At 38.2% G+C, this 20780-nt stretch overlaps 1 protein-coding gene across 1 annotated transcript in view; it reads left to right on the forward strand.

Moving 5' to 3' along the window:
* The window catches only part of Ascc3 (activating signal cointegrator 1 complex subunit 3), a 242952-nt gene extending 228739 nt beyond the window's left edge, over positions 1-14213 (forward strand). Inside the window, exons 38-42 of the mRNA XM_048353767.1 lie at positions 4355-4506; positions 5933-6080; positions 9997-10206; positions 13038-13213; positions 13390-14213. Coding sequence (XP_048209724.1) covers positions 4355-4506; positions 5933-6080; positions 9997-10206; positions 13038-13213; positions 13390-13537 — 834 coding nt within the window. The 3' untranslated portion in view covers positions 13538-14213. The remainder of the gene's footprint in view (positions 1-4354; positions 4507-5932; positions 6081-9996; positions 10207-13037; positions 13214-13389) is intronic.
* The last annotated feature ends 6567 nt before the right edge of the window (positions 14214-20780 follow it).

A 20780-nucleotide genomic window follows, 5' to 3' on the forward strand; every position in this document is an offset into this window, starting at 1 on the left:
CACTAGTTCCATATCCAATTCAACCAACTATAGATGAACAAATTGCATTTGTATTAAATTTGTTTGACCCTTTTTTTCTTGTCATTATTCTCAACAGTGTAACAAAACTACAATTTTATAACATTTAGATTTTATTAGATATTATGTTACCTAGAGGAATTTGAAATACAATAAGCCTACCTTATAACAAATTTTTAAACATCAAAAGAAATTTAAGCTGGGCACTGGTGTCTCACACCTGTAATCCTAGCTACTCAGGAAGCTGAGGTCTGAAGATCGTGGTTCAAAGCCAGCCCAGACAGGGAAGTCTGTAAAACTCTTGTCTCCAATTAATCACCAGAAAACTGGAAGCAGATCTGTGGTTCAAAGTGATAGAGCACTAGCACTATCACTTTGCAAAAGAGCTCAGGGACAGTGCCTAGGCCCTTAGATGTGTCTGGGATGTAATGTGGCCAAGTAGAAAGTGGATAAGAGGTAAAGAAGAATGATGCTGAACTTCTAATAAAGTTCAGTTCTAATAAAGTTCCTTGGTGTACTAAAGCAACCTTCTGCTGTTGATTATTGTATCTCTGTGAAGAACTTCAGGGAACCTGGGAAACTTAGTCATCTTCTCCAGCTGTTTCCAAATCTAGACTCAGGAAAGGTGTATGTATTAGTCATCTTCCAGGAAGAAAATAGTGTGCTTCCAGGGAAGAAGATGGAGAGAAGAAACCTCCCTGGGCTCCAGTCACACACAGATGTGCCAAAGCACACTCCTGTAATCCTCAAGCACACTTACCTCACTGTCTCCCATCCTCAGCCACCATTGATTATGGACCTCTGAATTTGGTTTGCCCATTCAGAAAACCAGATCCACATCCTCCCATTTGTCCTGAGCTCCAGGATCTGTCTTCATCCTTGGCTTTGTTGTAACTAGACACCTCACCTGATGAACCAGCCCCATACATCTGCTCAACTTAGCTTAGAACTTTGAAATGAGAGTTGTACATTAGTTTCTACTATGTAGAAATGTGTAGTATACTAGATAGCCCACATAGTACACTATCTCATTTTACCTTCAATCCTTAAAAAGAAAGAGTACCCCTTCGACAAATGAGAAACCTAAGTTCATCAGGCTTAAGCAGTCTTCCCAATTTTATACACATTATGAATGGCGCAAAACTAAGATGGAAATCTGTGCTTCTTTGACATCAAAAAGTGGTGTTTTCTATTCTGTTCTGTCTTGGTAGCTATATAATGACTTACAATATTGTTATAATCAGGGGCTGGGAATATAGCCTAGTGGCAAGAGTGCTTGCCTCGTATACATGAAGCCCTGGGTTTGATTCCCCAGCACACCACATATATAGAAAATGGCCACAAGTGGCGCTGTGGCTCAAGTGGCAGAGTGCTACCCTTGAGCAAAAAGAAACCAGGGACAGTGCTCAGGCCCAGAGTTCAAGGCCCAGGACTGGCAAAGGAAAAAAAAAAAAAAATATATATATATATATATATATACATATATATAATCATATTTTACTCAGGCAAAAAATAGCATATTTTGTTGGGACTAGAGGTTCAAAGAATAATTTCAGGTTCTTTCTCTGTCAAGGAGCTGAGCAAGGGTGGGAAAGTCTAGCCTACAGGCTATAGAGGGCCCGTGCATTCATTGCATACAGGATAGAGCAAACGTGTGTCATATGTTTCCCGTTAGCTGCCCTAAACTGATAATTTTGTAGGGCCCATAAATGATGTTATAAATATCCAATAGCCTTGATAGAAGAAAGTTTCCCCATCCCTGGAAATGATAGATATATAAACAAAGAATCCAAATTAGGATAATGATGGGGAGGGGGTACCTTGAAAGCAGCAGAGGCCTGGGAGAAGTAGGACTTACATCCATCTGGCAGAATCACAGAGGGTTCACTGTATTACCAACATCTGAACTAGACTTGAAGGATGAGTAAGAATTTCCCAGATGGACAAGGAATGGTGTTCTGCTTAAGAGCCAGAGTATTTGGAGAAAAATGTCATTTTTTTCATATTGTTTCACTAAACATGTTCAGGGGGAGGTGACACAAGGACCAGATAGATCACAGGATGGTGACTATTTGTTTTGTTCCTTACACAGTGTAGTGCCCCTGAAAAAATTTAAACCAAGGAGCAACATCAGTTTGCCTCTTTAAAAAAAATCATTGTGGTAAGAATATAAAGTACTCACCAAAGAAAAATAAAGAGTTATTTATAATATTCCAGGTAAGAAATAGGAAGGTTCTGCACGAGGCAATGGGGCCCAATGAAAAGCAGCACCAGGAGAGGTCAAACAGGAAGCACATAAGCAGCATTTGGTTTGCCACATTTAGACAGTTGCAAAACATTTTACCGTTCCAGATTCTTGATCGTTCTACCTGCCTTTTCTGTACATCAAAACAAAATAAATAATAGAGCTCAATTCATGTGATAGCTGTTCATTCACTTCATGTAAGCACTTACTTTGAATGAACCTTTTACATTTTCACATCTGGATCATACAATGAAAATTGTGGAGAACTCTCATAAATTTTATGAAATCTTTTAAGTTCTCGATGGAAACTTCAAAGTTCAAAACATATGGTCCATCCATCCCACTCTTTACTATGTTAGCCTTTGGTCTGGAATTTATTTCCACACAAGTTGTAATGTAAAATCAAAAGTTAACTTGCCGTGGTTACTCCACATTACAACTTCTAACATCATCATGAGCCTGCATTAAGTATAATTATTCATTTTTTTCTTCTCTTCTCTTATTTTATCATTTGTTTTTCATCTTTCTTTTCTCTTAACAGTCTCAAGAGTTGTAACCTGTAACTACTTTCTTTTCTCTGAGTAACATTCATTAATTTATTATAATCCACTTGTCTTGTATACTTCAAAGAAAACATGTATTATCCTGCTTTTCAAGGAAAAATATAAGTGTATTTCCCCAAATTTATAAACATGTACATTTATGCATACATTCATATATATATATATACATTCATATATATGCATAGATACGATTTATCTATTATTTCAACATGTGTAAGAAGAGCTTATTGGATACTGAAGACCATTTTAACTATTCTGTCTCACTAATTCTAAAATCCAGAAGCTTCAATCCATTTCTCTGTACTATATATAAAAAGATCCGAGATCTGTGCATTTTGGGTATGCATGCTGTTCCTGGAGTTTGAACTCAAGGCCTGGGTACTGTCCTCCCTTTTCTGCTCAGTGGTAGCACTCTACCTCTGGAGCCATATTTCTACTCCTGGCATTTCACTGGCTAATTGGAGATTTTCTGAACTAAGCTGGCTTCCAACTGCAGTCCTCAGATCTCAGCCTCCTGTGGTAACTAGCATTACAAGTATGAACCACTGACACCTTGTAGCCATTACTTTACTTTTTATACATTAAAAATCTTAGAATTATCCTCCTCAGTAATCTTAACTAGTAGTATTAATTTTATAGACAAATTAATTTTACTGACATAGCTTTTCAAAGTTTGGAGAGTCTACCATTTGTACATTCGATTAAAATTTTACTGTCTGTGAGATATGTACCTTAAAAGTGTCAGTGTAATTATTTGCTAGGTGCATCCCAAACCAAAGAGTACAGTTCTAAAACTATAAAATAGCAGCCTAAGTTCATGATATTAACTTACGTGTCTTTAAGTCAGCATTCTCCAGAATCTAATTTAATTGAAGGAGCTTTGCCTGTGTAAACTTCTCCTTTGTTTAAATAAGATTCCACTGTTTAGTTTTGCCTTAAGCAAATGCAGCCTTTTGTTTGTCCATAAAACACTAGATTAAATGTATAGGCCAATATGAATAGCTTCCCATCATTACACATGTGCTGTTGGCATTTGCCCCCTTTGCTAATGTGGGAAGCATTGTTTTTGAGAACCAGGGCTCCAGCATTAGGCTGATATTTGGGGAAAGTCCATTTTGGGCAAGAAACCTGTGTATTTTTTTTTATTTGAAAGATTGTATGAGATTTACTTTTAAATGCAACTGCTAATGCTCTAGATTCAATGTCTTATGTAAGCATTTGCCCTCAAAGTACACTGAATTTTTTAATTAATTTTATTATTTGTACTAATAGTATCCAGCTATCTAGCTGCCTTAAGAAAATAGTTTTTAGCTCTATGTATGAAATGAGACTCATTAAGTAGCTGTGGGAGATTTAATTTGTTCCCTCATCCAACTGTAGTTTGTTACCAAATTTCAATTTTGATGAATATTTAGAGACCTAGTGCTTGAGTTTTCTGATTTTTTTTTCTGTCAAGGCTAACATCAGATTCCCAGCAGAGACATGTTCATTATGATGCATTTGTAACAGGTGCATTTTCCCTACTCAGGCAATGCTAGATGTCGCTGCAAACCAGGGCTGGCTGGTGACTGCTCTGAATATCACCCACCTGGTGCAGATGGTGATCCAAGGCCGGTGGTTAAAAGACTCTGATCTTCTTACACTACCAAACATAGAGCAGCACCATCTTCACCTTTTCAGGTAATGGTTTAAATGTCAAAATACTCTTTTTCTTTTTTTCGTTTATCAGGCTGGGTATTAGGAAGGAAACCCAGGGTCTTATGTTAAGCATGGTCTCTACCCAGTATCCTCTCCTCTATCCCACATTCTTTCAAATCTGATTGAATTTCATATGGTGCCTAGAAATATGATTTTAATATTCTTTTTTTATTCCAGTATTGTGTGGAGCTTGAAATCAGGGCCTGGATGCTGTACCTTGGGGTTTTTATGCCAGGCTAGTTGATATTCTACCACTTGAACCATAACTCCACTTCTTGCTCTACCACTTTGAGCCACAACTCTATTTCTGGCTTTCTGGTAGTTCATTGCAGATAAGAGTCTCTTGTACTTTCCTGCCCAGGCTGGCTTCAAACTCAGGAGGCTGAAATCTGAGGATGCTGCTTGAATCTGGGAGGTTCAGTCCTGTTGTCACCCTTAAGAGTACAATATGAATATAATTCTAGTATATTTTCTTCTGACCTGAACTTTGAGGTGGCCTGTATTTCTGAGACTTAACACAAGTTGTACTATAAATCCCAAAGGTTTCCAAGTAACTTAAAAGTTTATGTTCCTAGAAACTTATAACTTCAAACCTTATATAAGTAATTATATCAGAAGCATTTTGCCTATATCCATTATGAACATTGCAGGTACTTTATCCACAGGGAAGGATTGCTTTACATTAGTGCTTTCCAAAAACAGAAGTACACCACTGCCTGTGTGTCAGGCTAAATTTCCTCGTCTCCTTTGGGGAGATGCCAAGCCTTTAATTGTGGGGGACACTCGGCTCTGCGCACTACTCCCCGGCAGGAGGGCAAAGCGTGTTCCGGTTGGGGCTAAGCTGAGATGGAATAGGGCTGCCGAAACCACCCACGTCCCCAAGCCCCCCTTATGTTTAAGAGCAGACACTGGACACTGAGATTTCCAGGGAGCCGTCTGATGGACTACCGACTTCCAAAAGTTTTATTCAGGGGAGGGGTTTATATAACAGTAATGACAAGGGAGGAAGAGGAGGGACTAACTGGGAGGGAGAGACTAACGATTGGCTAATGAACTGTCCATCACGGTGATGTCACGGAACTTCCCGCAGAGGCGGAGACCACAGTCCCCCAAGGACCGGTCCCCGGCTTAGGCCTGCGCCATTATGAGACATGTGCTCGCAGATGAGAGGTGGTTCTAGACCCAGGGAGAAGGTGGGAATGGCTAGCAGCCAACAGTCCCAGGTCTCAGCAACAGGGATATTGCTTTGACTTGATACGTTAGAGAATGCTGGATAGTAGTTAAATTACAGTGCCCTATAAAATATATATCTTATTTAAGGAAAACTATACAAAATACACAAACCACTGTTGGGAGAGAATCCATATTTATGCTATGAAGGAATTCTTTTGTTGATACTATTTCTTAGGAAATGGAATCCAGCCACAAAGGGCCCACACGCTAAGTGCCGAACCTCCATTGAGTGCCTTCCCGAACTAATCCATGCCTGTGGAGGGAAAGACCACGTATTCAGTTCCATGGTAGAGAAGGAGCTACAGGCTGCAAAAACAAAGCAGGTAAGGCCACCCCTTCCACATTGTAAACGCTTTTTATTTTATTTCACTTTTGGTAGGACTGGGCTTTGAATCTAGGCTTTCAGATTTACTGGCAGATGCTCTGCTCTTTGAGCCATACCTCCAGCCCATTTGTTCTGATTCTTTTCTTAGATAAAGTCTCATTTATTTTGCACACACTAGCTTGTACTGTGATCCTCCTATTTACACTTGGTACTATAGCTGGATGACTACATATCCCGTTGCTGGTTGAGATTGGATCTCACAAACTGTGTAGGCAGGCTGGCCTGAAACCACCGCCTTCCTCACCTTCTGAGTAACTGGGGTTGTAGGCCTGGAGGCATGAGCTACCAGTATCTGGTTTTTGTGTGTGGCATGGTGGTAGGGGGTGGGATACTGGGGTTTGAACTCAGAGCCTCTTGCTTTCCAGACAAGTACTCTGCCATTTGAGCCATGCTACAGCAAGTCTCAGACCCTGGTCCTCCTACCTATGCCTCCCATGTAGCTGAGATTACAAGAGTGAATCACCAAGTTCAGCTTCTTTGAGATACAGGATCTCACTAACTTAGTGTCTCAAATGCCTTCAAACTTAGTGCCTAGACTACCTTCGAACTGTTATCCACCTCTCTCCCTATCTTTGAGCTGGGATTACCATCATACACTATTGCTGTACCAAAAGTGTTTGGAGTCAAGATCACCTGGAAATTTTTTCTCTGCCATTTTCTAACCATGATTGTGAACATGACAATGTTGTATCTGTCTGAAGTTCTTGTGAAAGTTAAGCAAAATATTACATAAATTGCTTTAGATAGTTCTTAACATAGACTAAGAACTAAATATATTAAAATCAGTAGTTGTATTGGCAGCATTCCTGGAAGTTGTTTCTGTGTAATGCCATCAATATGTCTTTGCAAGGCCATGCATAGTTGTCCATCTCGAGACTGCACCACCTGGAGTCTTCTACTCCCTCTCTTCATGTAGTATTTCTTTATGCTTGAGTTTATGTTCATACATTGCCCTCAATTACATGTGTATAATCACTTCTTATTTTAAGCTCTATTGTTCCTAGACTCTAAGATACTCTTTCACTTAAACTCATTGTTTATAAATCATATAACTTACATAAAAGTTAAATTGATGCTGTGAAAGACAGCATGGCTCATCTATCCAGACAATATTTGGGAAAGCTAAAAACATGAATGAAGGATGCCAAAAATATTTGGCTATCTAGAACTTTACCCTATACTGTCAAAGAAAATATCCAGAACTTCTAACGTAATTACTATATTAATATTTGCAAATGTAGATACTAAAGAAACTTCTAACCATGTCTCTTTTTTTCCCCAAATGAAACTTATTTTTGAGCTGACTTGGAAAAAGTGTAACAGGCCTTAAGTGTCAGATTGTTCAGTTTCTGTTGAACCCAGAATTGGCACAAAAACTATTTAAATATTCATAGTAAGTGCCTACCTTTCTAACTAAATTACCATTAAAATTATGAATAAAAACAATACCTGTGATTCCAAATAAGACTTCAGTTAGTAATAACAGATTTCTCATGTAGAATACCTTGGTTTTTAAGCCAAGTTTTCGATGTGATGAAAAATTAAAACATTGTTATAATTAGTTCAGGGAAAACTCAGAAGTAAACTTACTTAATTTATTTGCATAAATTGCCATTCTGTTATCTTTAAAACCAAATGCAAATTGGCTCTGTCTGATATGATGATGGTTATTTGGCTCAGGAGTGCTTCAATTTGCAGAGCAATCTGGTGTGGGCTCTGCAGTGAGGCGATCCCAGGTAACATACAAATCCTGAATTATTCCTGAAATTAGTATGTTTAAAGCATCAATTTAAGTGCTAATTGCAGTAGTAATGAGAAAAAGCAGTACGACTGTGAGATTTGCATCTTCTACCCCATCAGTATGCCTGGAACGGCTGCTGACTGGCAGAGGATTTGGCTGCTAATTAAATAATTGTATGCATGGCAGCACTCTTGCCTGATTCAATAGATGAAGATTAATCCTCAGATAAATATGTTTGGCTGGTATTGAAATGTCTTAGCAGTTTCTTTAAAAATATCTCATATATATGTATATATATGTACACCCAGTATATATGTGTGTACACATTCACATTACAGATGTAAAAATTTTTATATGTGTGTATATATATACACATATGTAAATGTAAAGTCAAATCTCAATGAGTTGTTAATAACAGAAAATATTATATTGCTAATTACTTAATAGGACAGTAAGAAAAAAGTAGGAAGTCATGCTTCTATGGTAAATATACCATGTTTTCTCACAAAATCTCATGCTCTGTAGAAATTGTTTATTTTAGGGCCTCCTAGACCACTTTCCTAGTTTTGTGCAGTTTTAGAAGCACAGTTCCTATACTTAGTAACTTCTGGTCCTAAACAAAAATAGGCTGTCATCTACACTTAAAGTACATAATGTTGTTGACTGTTCCAAAATCTAGTTGCAGGCACAATATCAGATTCACAAGACAAGTTACAGAACTGGAAATGCATTTCAGTTTTGCATTGGGTTGACATTTTCTTAACTCCTAAGGGGTGGTTTTGTTCATTAGGAATACTTTACTTCAATTTCATATACACAACAGCACTTAGAATTATAGCAAACAGGAAAAACCTATACAGAAATATATAGAATACATCAAAGGAATCAGAAAACCAAAATTTAATTACTCGCATACATACCTTAGACGATAACAGCTAACAAATTAGTCAATGTATTGAGAAATTTTTCTAGATTGATAGTAATATTGTCACATAATTTTATGTAAATAGTAAAAAAGGTCACAGTTACCTGATTATCTTGAGGTTATTGTGTCAAATGTTTTCCATGTGTCTAGGAATTCACTCATTCTTTCAGCATTGTTGCACACTTACTGTTTGAATACTGATGGTTCATAAGTGGCTTTTCAAGCAAATTGGTAAAATACTCTACCCTCTTGATGTGCTGTTTTATGTGTACTGTCATCCTAGCAATACTGAAAATACATATTTGTGTCTAGACGCAACTCTACACTCATAGATACATGAAGACAGAAATATAAAGTTTTCTTTTCGGAAAAAAAATTGTAATATGAACAAAAATTTGTATAAGTAATTAGTGGGTGATATTGACAATAATAACTGCATTCCAGGTTTTTTTTTCAGAATGCTTTTATATTCTCATGCAATGCTCTCACTTTAAAAGTCATATGAGCCAGACACCAGTGGCTTACCCTTGTAATCCTAGCTACTAAGGAGGCTGAGATCTGAGGATCACACTTCAAAGCCAGCTCAGGCAGAAAAGTCCCCACGAGACTCTTATCTCCAATTCACCACTCAAAAACTGGAAGTGGCACTGTAGCTCAAGTGGTAGAGCATTAGCCTTGAGCAAAAGGAGCTCAGGGACAGTGCCAGGCCCTGAATTCAAGCCCAACAACTGACCCCACACACACACACACACACAAAAAGTTACGTGAACACTAGAATAGACAGGTCTGTAAAAGAATTCAATATTAGTTTTCATTTCATTACTCTTACTGTAGTCAATAGCTACTCGCAAAGGGATCACAAGTAAAAAATAATAATAGTAATTCTCAAATTCTTCCAAAAAACATTAGTAGCCACCTATTAATAGCCAGCTATTCCTTACATACACACATACTCGTACAAGAAAAGCTAGGAAAATCTTGAGTAAATTACATCAGTATCAATATCCTGGTTGTAGTCTTGTACTCTCTTCTGTTTGAAAAAATACTACCATGGGGTAGAATCGGGTAAATGGTACAAAGAATCAGCAGTGAATCCAGAATCTCAAAATTTGAAAGTTGGATATTTTTCTAACAGCACACATCTTAGAGGATCTCTGCATCTCACGTTTTCTATCTGTTTTTGTTCAGGCGTGGAATTTCTTATCTCGACTGCCAGTGATAAATGTTGGCATAAGTGTAAAAGGCTCATGGGATGACTTAGCTGAAGGGCAGCATGAACTCCCTGTCTCAACTCTGACTGCAGACAAACGAGATGACAACAAATGGATCAGATTGCATGCTGACCAGGAGTATGTGCTTCAAGTCAGCTTACAGAGAGCCCACTTTGGGTTCCACAAGGTATAGTATTTTGTTTCATTCTCAAATATTTCACACCAAATGCCAGCATGCACCACCACACATAGCTTTTATATTACTAATGTGCTGTGTCATTCATGAATCCTGCTTTCTCAACTGGCCTTAACCAGCAAGAATCAATCTTTTGAAAGTAGTCGGCTCTCCTCACATGCCATTTTTGAATCCCAGAATATGAACCTTACATAATAATGCATCACCTATATCATACAGGTTTCAAAGTGTGGTTCAGCAAAATTTCCTGAGGTGCCTCTAGCCACACTCCATATTAACTGAACCTGAGACTCAAGACCTGAGTGATATCAGTGCCCCACCTGATTTTTGTTTGTTTGTTTGTTTGTTTTTTGGCCAGTCATGGGCCTTGGACTGAGGTCCTGAGCACTGCCCCTGGCTTCTTTTTGCTGAAGGCTAGCACTCTACCACTTGAGTCACAGCACCACTTCTGGCCATTTTCTATATATGTGGTGCTGGGGAATCTAACCTAGGGCTTCATGTATACGAGGCAAGCACTCTTGCCCCTAGGCCATATTCCCAGCCCCCACACCTGATTTTTAAGGATGCTGCGCTTGGAGAAGCCCTGCCCCAGAGGTACTTGCGAATATAGGAGTCACAGTGGACTAGAGGAGATGAGATGGAAGCTTCCCAGCTTACCTCTGTGCATTTGATTAAGATGCTAAGCTTTTCTGAGCCTCAGTTGCCACATCTGCCTTCTTTCTTCATTATAATGCATATGAACAAGCTTTCTCAATTTCATACAGGCCAAAAATATACACTAGTTTTAAATTCCTTTTCTCTTCACTCTGACACCAAATTACTTAGTCCTTTAACAATATTAGTGTCATCAAGTGGGCAGATGGGTTTCAGTGCCATAATTATTGAAATACGAAGATTCTGTCTTCTTTACAGCCCAGCTTTTCAGAGCTTTCTGGTGGCTGGAGTAGCCCTTTGGTGAGGTTGTAGTTTGTTAGTATTGCCCATTTTCACCCATGAATGGGTCAGTAATTGAATGGTATTTTGTTGTAATTGTAGTACTAGCCTGCAAGTTCTACTTCATTCCATTTCTAACTAAAAATCAGTCAAGGTGACTATGAACTGATTGGCCTCTGGCAGTTTAGAGGCTTTAATGTGAACATTTTTATATGGCTTACTGTGTCTATAAACAATAGTAATAACAATAATAATAAAATGGTGGAGAAAAAACTTTTTTTTTTTTTTGGCCACTCCTGGTGCTTGGACTCAGGACCTGAGCACTGTCCCTGGCTTCCTTTTTGCTCAAGGCTAGCACTCTGCCACTGAGCCACAGCGCCACTTCTGGCCGTTTTCTATATATGTGGTGCTAGGGAATCGAACCCAGGGCTTCATGTATACGAGGCGAGCTCTCTTGCCACTAGGCCATATTCCCAGCCCCAAGAAAAAATTTATTTGTACCTTGATGTTCTATTAATCATGCTAGAAAACATGTCGGTTTTATTTCTGACTGCTATAAAAATACACTACTCTTTGACCCTCTTTTAAAATGCTATAAGTAAAAATCTCTCCCCTAGAAAACCAAGTGAAATCTGATTAAGAGTGTGTCCTTATTAATATATCTTATGACATAAAGCCATTTTCTTAAGGAATCACTAGAATGATCTTGCTTTTGTAAAAATGTATCCAAAATAAAGACTTAAAGTATCATCATTATATTTCTGTCTAAGCTTGAACTTGTAACATATCTGAGATATCATATTAGAATCTGTATTTCTTTTTGTGGGCTTAATTCAGGGGCCAGGGGATCAATTATTTATATAATAGTGCTCATTAGCTTGAGGTCCAGCACATCATTTTGATTGCCTTTTCTTTATTTGTCTAAGCATTAGGAACTATAAATAGTCACTTGTAAATAAAACTTAGGAAGATTTGTTTAATAGGATTTTATCCCAGTTCCATCATCCAAAGATAGAATGTTAATAATTGTAGGAATGGCTTGATCATTTACTAATTGATACTTCACTAGTTGAATTGGAGCTTTCTGCCATGCGTGGCTCACGTTTGTAATCGTAGTCACTCAGCAGGCTGAGATCTGAGAATCCTGGTTGGAAGCCATCCTAGGCAGAAAAGTCCCTGTGAGATGCTCCAATTAACCACCCCAAAAATGAAAGTGGAGCTGTGGCTCAAAGTGATAGAGCACTAGGCTTGAGCTCATGGACAGCACCCAGGCCCTAAGTTCAAGCCCCATAACCAACCAAAATAGTAGTAGTAGTAATAATAATAGGAGATTTCTATTCTGAGCTAGTTATTCTAGTAGGTGTAACCACAACAAAAGGTTTATATGTACTATAAAAATTTATAAGGAAAGGTAGGTAATGTCATATCCAAAACACCAAACCAGAAAGAAAGAAAATTTAAATCACTGGTACCAGTGATTCACACCTATAATGCAAACTACTTGGGAACCTTAGGTACAGAGGATCACAGTTCAAGGAAAACCAAGGGGGCGGGAAATTATACACATCAATATTCACTTGTTATCCTAGCTATGACAGGTGGAAAATTGGCAGATTACCATCCAGGAATGCTACCTCAAAAGCAGCCAGAGCAAAATAAGAGTGGAGTCATGGCTCAACAGTAGAATGCCTGCCTAGTGATCATGAAGCCCTGAGTTCAAACCCTAGTACCTCCATGGAAAAAAAAACAACTTTAAAGCATCCCACTTAAATATGCCTAAATTTTGTATATTTATGGCCTTTAAATAACAACAAAGCCTTTTAACTACAATTAAAGGGTATAAAAGTATAAACATTATAAATATATTGTCTTTTTTTTCTGGTTTATAGGGAAAGCAGGAGAGCTGTGCAGTTGCCCCTCGATTTCCCAAATCAAAAGATGAAGGATGGTTTTTGATACTAGGAGAAGTGGATAAGAGAGAGCTTATTGCTTTAAAACGAATAGGATATGTTCGAAGTCACCAGGACATTTCCATTTCTTTTTATACCCCTGAAATACCTGGAAGGTAAGCAGATTCTCACATCAAACTTACAAAGCCAGAGACCAGGGTGGTGGCAGGGTTCAAGAGTTAAGCACCTGCCTAGCAAACACAAGCAAGGCCTTAAGTTTAAATACCAGCACTACCATTAAAAAAAAAAAAAGCCAGGAACATTTTACATGTGCTCTGTTTTTACATTTTAGGTATATCTTCACTCTGTATCTCATGAGTGACTGCTATATTGGCCTGGACCAACAGTATGACATTTATCTCAATGTCACACAAGCAAGCATTTCCACACAGGTCGACACAGAGGTCTCAGAAGCCTTCACTGACCTGGCATTGAAGTAACCTGACCCAAAGAAGCCATTTGAAAGAAGCGGCTAAGCGTTTGGCTGTTCAGTCGTCTAGAGAGAGTTGAATTACTTGATGTTTACTGAGACATAATCAACTTCTAACCTCAAGACATCCAGGAAATTGACGGTGGCTGCAGTATATAACTCTAGTAACTCAGAGTTAACCACAGAGGCCTTCTAGCAAATGTTGCCTTTTACCACATTGTCTCCGTAGGTTTCTTGGTGTGCAAGATGAGTGTATGGGAAAGTCTTTTAACTTTTGTATATTTGAGTTGATACTTCGCAGTTACCAATCAAATTTCACATCTCACAATATACTGTTTACATGGATATTTGCTTCTCCCATTTTTTTAAGGAAAACTACGATGAGGTGTGACAGTGTTAGAATTTTCACTCTGAAGCACAAAATATATAAATCTAAAAGGTGATACAAAATGAATCTTACTAGCAAAATTTGTACTTCGATTTGATCACAAGTAGAAGTAGTTTCAAGAAATTCCTTATGGTAACAAATGTTCATAATATATGGTACAAAATTATATCACAGAGCCCAATGGATGATTGTAAAACGAGACAATATGTTGGTCTTAGAAAAGATGAATATTCTACCTGGTGGGAATAAAATATATAGAGTGCCACTTCAATTAGCTGGCTCAAATTTTTCTCCTGTTCACAGTATATTGTCTATTTTGTCCCTGCTATTACATGGTGACTTCTGTTCTTTTCTTGCATAAATATCCAAGAAGAAATGTACAATCAAGTTCATGTAGTAGAGATCATATTTCAAAATATTTTTCCTTCTTGCTCAACTCCACAGCTAGATTTTCACCTGTCACAAAGAAAATAGCTATGCTCAAACATGTTTTACATGAAAAATTAGTTCAAAATGAAATGAAGACTTAAATGTAACGCCAAAAACTGTAAAAACTACCAGGGAAAAACAAATACTTAGGAAACTCTTCATGACATAAAAACCCAAAAGAAAAACATGGCAAATGCAGTTATGTTAAACAAATAAGCTTCTGCATAGCAAAAGAAATAATAAATAGAATGAAGAAACAACCTACAGAGCAGAAGAAAATATTTACAACTTCATCCAAGAATATACAAGGAACTCAAAAAAACTAAACAAACCAAATTAGGCAGAGTTTGGGGGTGAATTTGGAAGGAGGGCTTCTGAAATAGAACATTGTGTTCACAATGTTAGAAGACTACCCAGCTACAAAGATAAGAAGAGGATCAATAGGAAAGAACAGAAATCCATGAAGTATCCTTGAATTAGAGCGTAAAAACTATAAATCTTACATATACACAATGAAATCCCTGGCCAAATCACCAGAGGTCAGCCCTTAATTTTGTGAGAGCTTTCTTTAGAAAAATTAGAACCCATGCAGTGTCTCACATTTGTAATCCCCAGCTCTTCAGAAGCTGCAGATCAGCAGAATCTGTGTTCAAGGGACGCCCATGGAAAAAAGTTAGGGAGACAGTATTGCAACAAATAAGTTAGATGTGGTGATAGGTACCTGTAATTACAGCTATGAAAGAGGTGGCAATCTGAGGACAGCCCAAGCAGACACATAAGACACTATCCAAAACATAACTAAGGTGAAGAGGGCTTGGGGCCTAGCAAGTAAGAGTCCCTGAGTTCAAACCCCAAATACCACCACCAAAAAAAAAGGAAAGAAAACAATTAGTCTAGTATATAGAGATAATATGGCCAAAAGAAGAAAAAGAAAATCAAAGAGCAGTCATTAGGATGTCATTAGAGAGTCACAGATGGAAGACAAAACTTTAGATTTTATTGATTGGTATGAATTTGCCTCAGGTTTCCCTTTCCTTTAACCTCCACTCTGCATAGATATGTATATATAAATCTGTCTCATCACCCCCACTAAGAACTAGAACTTGTCACCCATCCCCCACCTTCACTATTCTCTCCCCAGGGGAAGGTAAATTTCATTTCTCTTGCAAGTAGGGCTTCTTGTTCTATTTACAACCAACTGAAACTCAACTGTCTGAAACAAACTCCACATCCCATAAGCCTCCATGTTCAGAGCACAGGAAACTTTCAGTGTGGTCATTCAGCCCTAACAAGTTTTCACACTTAAAGGAGAACATGCCTATTTTCTTACAAATTTCACTAACAACTTTGAAGAAAGGAGGATACAGTAACATTAGGTATTCAGTCTCCAAATATGTCTACTCTCTCTATGCACAAAATTGACACCAAAAATGTATAATCAAAATTAACCCTCTCACAATTTTGTCATTCCCTTGTAGAGTGAAGGACCCTTAGAAAATACACACCACTTCCACAACACGTGTGCCACTCAGTTGCTCACACTCAAACACTTTAAGTCATTGTGTATGTGCATGTTCACATACACATGCACACAAGTATTAGAGTTTGAAATCAGAGTTTTCGCTTGGCTTTTTTTGCTTTAAGCTGAAACTCTACCAATTGATCCATGCTTCTATTTGTGGCTTTCTTCTGGTTACTTGGAGATAAGTGTCTTGGATTTGTCTTCCCAGGCTGGCTTTGAAGTGTGTTCCTCAGATCTCAGCCTCCTGAGTGGCTAGGATTACAGGCCTGAGCCAACGGCACCTGGCTAGATTCATTCCGACACAGAGCAGACTCCTTCAGTGAGTCCATCCATGTCTCACCATTCCATACTGCCTCCTGACCCACCTCCCCATGCTGCTCCTCAGACCTCACTGTCGTTATACCCGCAGCTTTGGAAAGCTGAGTGGGATAGAGAGACTGCCATACTCAAACACTACCAATTCCTTTCCATCCCACTAAAAGCCAAAAACCCTTACAGTGCCTATAGGGTCCTATATGGTCTTCCTCCACTTCCACTCACTACCTGGCATCAACCCATGACTTTTCCCTTTGTTGCTGAGGCCCTGCCTCCTTTCACTCCCCTTGGATGAATATTCTTCCTTTGGAACATACATCTAACCATCCTAGTAGACATGCCATGCCAAGCCCTCTGGCATTCACTGTCCCCCTTTTCTGATTTTTACCTCCATTCATCTTACTGCCACTATCGAAGTATTTGTTGGCTATGGGAAGGCAGGGAGGGATTTGGGTTAGTTCTTCTCATAGTTACATAATCAGGATCTGCAAAATAGTCTGGTGCCTGGTAGCTCTATAATAGTTCATAGATTAGTGAAGGAGTACAGACACGTGAATTCTAAAACACCACACATTCGGTGTGGCCCAGAAATTGTGACTACTTTTAGAGACATCAAAAGTAAATTACTAACCAGATCATCTTGTACCTTCCATCAGAAGAAAGTATACTGAAACTACACCACACATTCGGTGTGGCCCAGAAATTGTGACTACTTTTAGAGACATCAAAAGTAAATTACTAACCAGATCATCTTGTACCTTCCATCAGAGGAAAGTGTACTGAAACTTATTAGGACGACAACGATGATGATGATGATGATGATGATGATGATGATGATGATGATGATGGTGATGGTGATGGACGACAACCAAGGATGATCATTATTCGTGGGAAAGCAGAGTGTTTAAATAGCAATAGATCCTGGATACTACAGTTACTTTAAAAAACTTCATGCCTTTCAGTGGCTGGTGGCTCACACCTATAAACCTAACTATTCGGGAGCCTGAGATCTGAGGATTGTGGTTTGAAGCCTAAGCAGACAAATCTAGGAGAGTTATCTCCAATTAACCAGCCAAGGAAGAAAGTGGAGGTGTGTGGCTCCAGTGGTAGAGTACCAACCTTGAGTGAAAATCTGAGCAAAAGCATGAGGCCCAGAGTTCAAGCCCCAGCATGTACACGTGCACATACATACACACACACACACACACACACACACACACACACACACACACACACATCAGATGATAAGGCTAAGGGTCTGGCTATGCAATCTCGGTAGATCCTTTCCTTTTCTGCCCCCATTACTGCTGCTATGAAAGGATGACCTCTAACCAAATCTTTATATATTTGAAGAATATGGGTTGACAATAGCTTTGAACCTTTTGTCTTTAAGAAATAATCCAAAGTGAGTATTTGGAAATTATGAGCTAGTTTCTTCACAGGGAAAACATGAAGTAAGTTTTACATTTGTTAAATGGATATTGCCAAACACAAAAGTTGCCTTCAAAGATACTCACTGGAGGCTTGGATTAGCTTTCTCTTCTGCCTTTAGAAATAACAAGTCTACATGTCAGCAACAAAACAGTAACCATTTGAATTTGGTAAATTTAATTTATATCATTTCCACGTTCTCAAAAATGCTGACAGCGGTTGACTTCAGGTTGTCCAGGAAGCATGCGTCTTAAGAAATATAGGATAGCCGTAACACAGATTTGTGAAAATAGTCTCACAATTTCAATGTTAGTCCTTCCACTCTACATTATGGAGAAGTCCATCCTATTTCTGAGGGGAGAAATTTGTTTTTAGACTTTTAAATAAAGTGTCATTGGTTCTGTGTTCTCAAATTTTCTTCCCAATATTTGGCATATCAACATGATAGATCTTGTGATGTTGTTCAGATGTTGGATCCAGGCTGACCCAAAAACAAGCTTTTGTACTTGAGTGGAAGCCTAAATTTTATTGTTACTCATCAATTGCTTTGCAATTTGGAGAGTCTGTTTAACATGAATTTAAGTTTCACAAGCAGTATTGTGTCCGTATACTGATTAACCATTTCATAGAGACTTCATGAATGCTTCAAATTCCCTGAAGAGAAGATTTTTTAATACTATAACAAAGAAATAATGTTTGACATTATGACTGTGCTAAATATCCTGATGTGATTATGTCACAATGGATAAATATATGCATTACAGCATGCTTTGTAGTTGGACGCTGGTGGCTTTTTCCAAACTACGTACTCAGAAGCCTGAAATCTAATGATTGCAGTTGAAACCAGGCCCATCAGGAAAGTCCATGAGACTCTCATCTCCAACGAACCACCAGAATAATAGAAGTGTAGCTGTGGCTTAAAAGGTACAGCACTAGCCTTGAGCAAAAAAAAAAACAAAAAAACTTAGGGACAGTGCCTGGGCCTTTAGTTCAAGTCCCATGACTAACTACAAAGGTAAATAAAAGTACACATATATATACATATACATATACATATTCTGTATCCATTGAAAACAAAATAACTTTTAAGTAAGTTAAATGGGCTTAAACTACAGAAGATAAAGTATGGGTTGGAATGAAGAAAAACTTCATGTGCTTAAGAAATAATGAATAGGCAAACTACCAATAGTTTCTTTCAAAGTTCAGGGCACACTGAAAACCAATCATTGCACACTTCCCTAGATGAATGAAAGTGTGTAGCAGACATGCTAACAGAGAATAGCAATAATGTCAACTGAGCTTTCAAATAAGCTCTTCTAAATACAATGTGAAAATGGCCTAATTATGGGCAGTCATCTATCAAGAAATGCACATCTTTACCTTCCTTGATGTCACAGAGAAGCAACCAGCATAAATTATTGACAAGAATCTGTTTGACTGTATCAAGGGAAGCATTTTTTCAGTGTGCACCTGCAGTACTGCTTCTCACCCTGTCCTTTGTGATCCAACCATGGATACCATCCATATTAGAAGATATAGGATGGTATATCTGATAGATTAATTTCCTAACGGGTGGTTGGCTCCACCATGTGTACGATCCCATTTATCAAGCCAATCATTGATATGCAAATGATGAGGAAATGAAAACTATAATTTTAAAATATGCATGGAGTCCAAGTTGGTACAGATTCATTTTGGGGGTTCTCATTGTCGTTACATCCACCAAGATCTTTGTGCCCGCGAGGAATTCATAGGTGTTCTGTTTCTTTGTACTACCCAGTTTCCACCTCCCAGAATGCAAATACATTTCCACTTTTCAGTGTAGTGCGGCACACAGGGGAACATGTAGCACTTCCTTGTAACTTTCTGGGGGCCTCTTGGCTCCATGCTCTTCTGATGGGCTGGTTAAGGTCACCTAGGAAGCCCTGGTGGTGAAGGAGAATTTCAGCCTGCCTCATTTCTACCTTTTGGAATTTCAAAGATCAACCTCACCTTTTCCTTCATGTGCTTACCAGTGACTATTTCTAATGTTCCGGTGTCCAAATTAGCAGAAGCAAGAGTTACTCTGGAAGCAGAACAGCTTTGGAGAACAAGAGTGTAGGCTGCCTCACACTTCCACCAGCATTTGGAATGCAAGGTGTGTGACACCAGAAAGCAGGTTCTCTGATATCCTTTAAAGCATTTATGCACTTTCCCTAATATTACAGGCAATACTCATCCTGCCCCATGTTCCTAGAAGTGTTGTTTGTCTCTTGCTTATATAGAATGAAAAGCAATTTCAGCATATTCTGTAAAAACCAAAAGCTTTTTCCTTTTAAAAAGAAATACTTCATTTTTCTTTCAGGAGCAACTATTTTTACACTCTTTTATCCAACATCTGAAGCTAATTCTAACCAAAAATATGGAATGAACAAATTATGGCCCTGGCTTCTAATATAATGCTGCCATTACAGAAAGCAATAAAAATAACAGACATCTTTTCAAAACCCCAGTCTTATTTTCTGATTTTTAGAAAAATACATTCCTCTAAAAACACATTAGCCTACAAGTGGCCTTTAGAGATACTGAAACATTGAAGAAATCCTTAGATTGCAGCAAAGAACATTCTCCATGGACAATTCTAATCCATTATAGAAACATAACAGTACCCAGATCATATAATATACCATAGCAATGAGCCTGGCTTCTGTCCATCTTAGAAAATGCTATTACTCATAAACATCAAACCTGCTGCTGTTTGCAACAATCCAGCCCAGAAATATTGACTCTCAATTGATTGTTACTTTTCATGCAGAAAATGATTGTACATCTGCGCCTTCTATTTCCATTTTGTCATTTCGTTATCTTTGCCCATTGTGTTAATTATTTTTGGATGCTTCATCCCATCCCCAAACAATATATTTGAAATACTCATGAGGATGCATTGCATAAATATTGAATGTGCTAAAGATGAGTCTGAGGTAATTCAGAATGAATTTAAGTTGACTGAAATCAGTTTTTATTAGGAACTCTTCCAGGGACAATCCTGACATATTTAAAATAACTATTCACAGAGATGCAATTTGCTTGTGCATTCCAACAAATCCATGAATCAGCAATCAGAACAAAACTACATGCATTATGATTTCACTGGGATATAGCTAAAAAGGGACTCAGGAAGACGTTACC

The sequence above is a fragment of the Perognathus longimembris genome, chromosome 9, assembly GCF_023159225.1.
Source record: "Perognathus longimembris pacificus isolate PPM17 chromosome 9, ASM2315922v1, whole genome shotgun sequence".
NCBI classification, from domain to species: domain Eukaryota; kingdom Metazoa; phylum Chordata; class Mammalia; order Rodentia; family Heteromyidae; genus Perognathus; species Perognathus longimembris.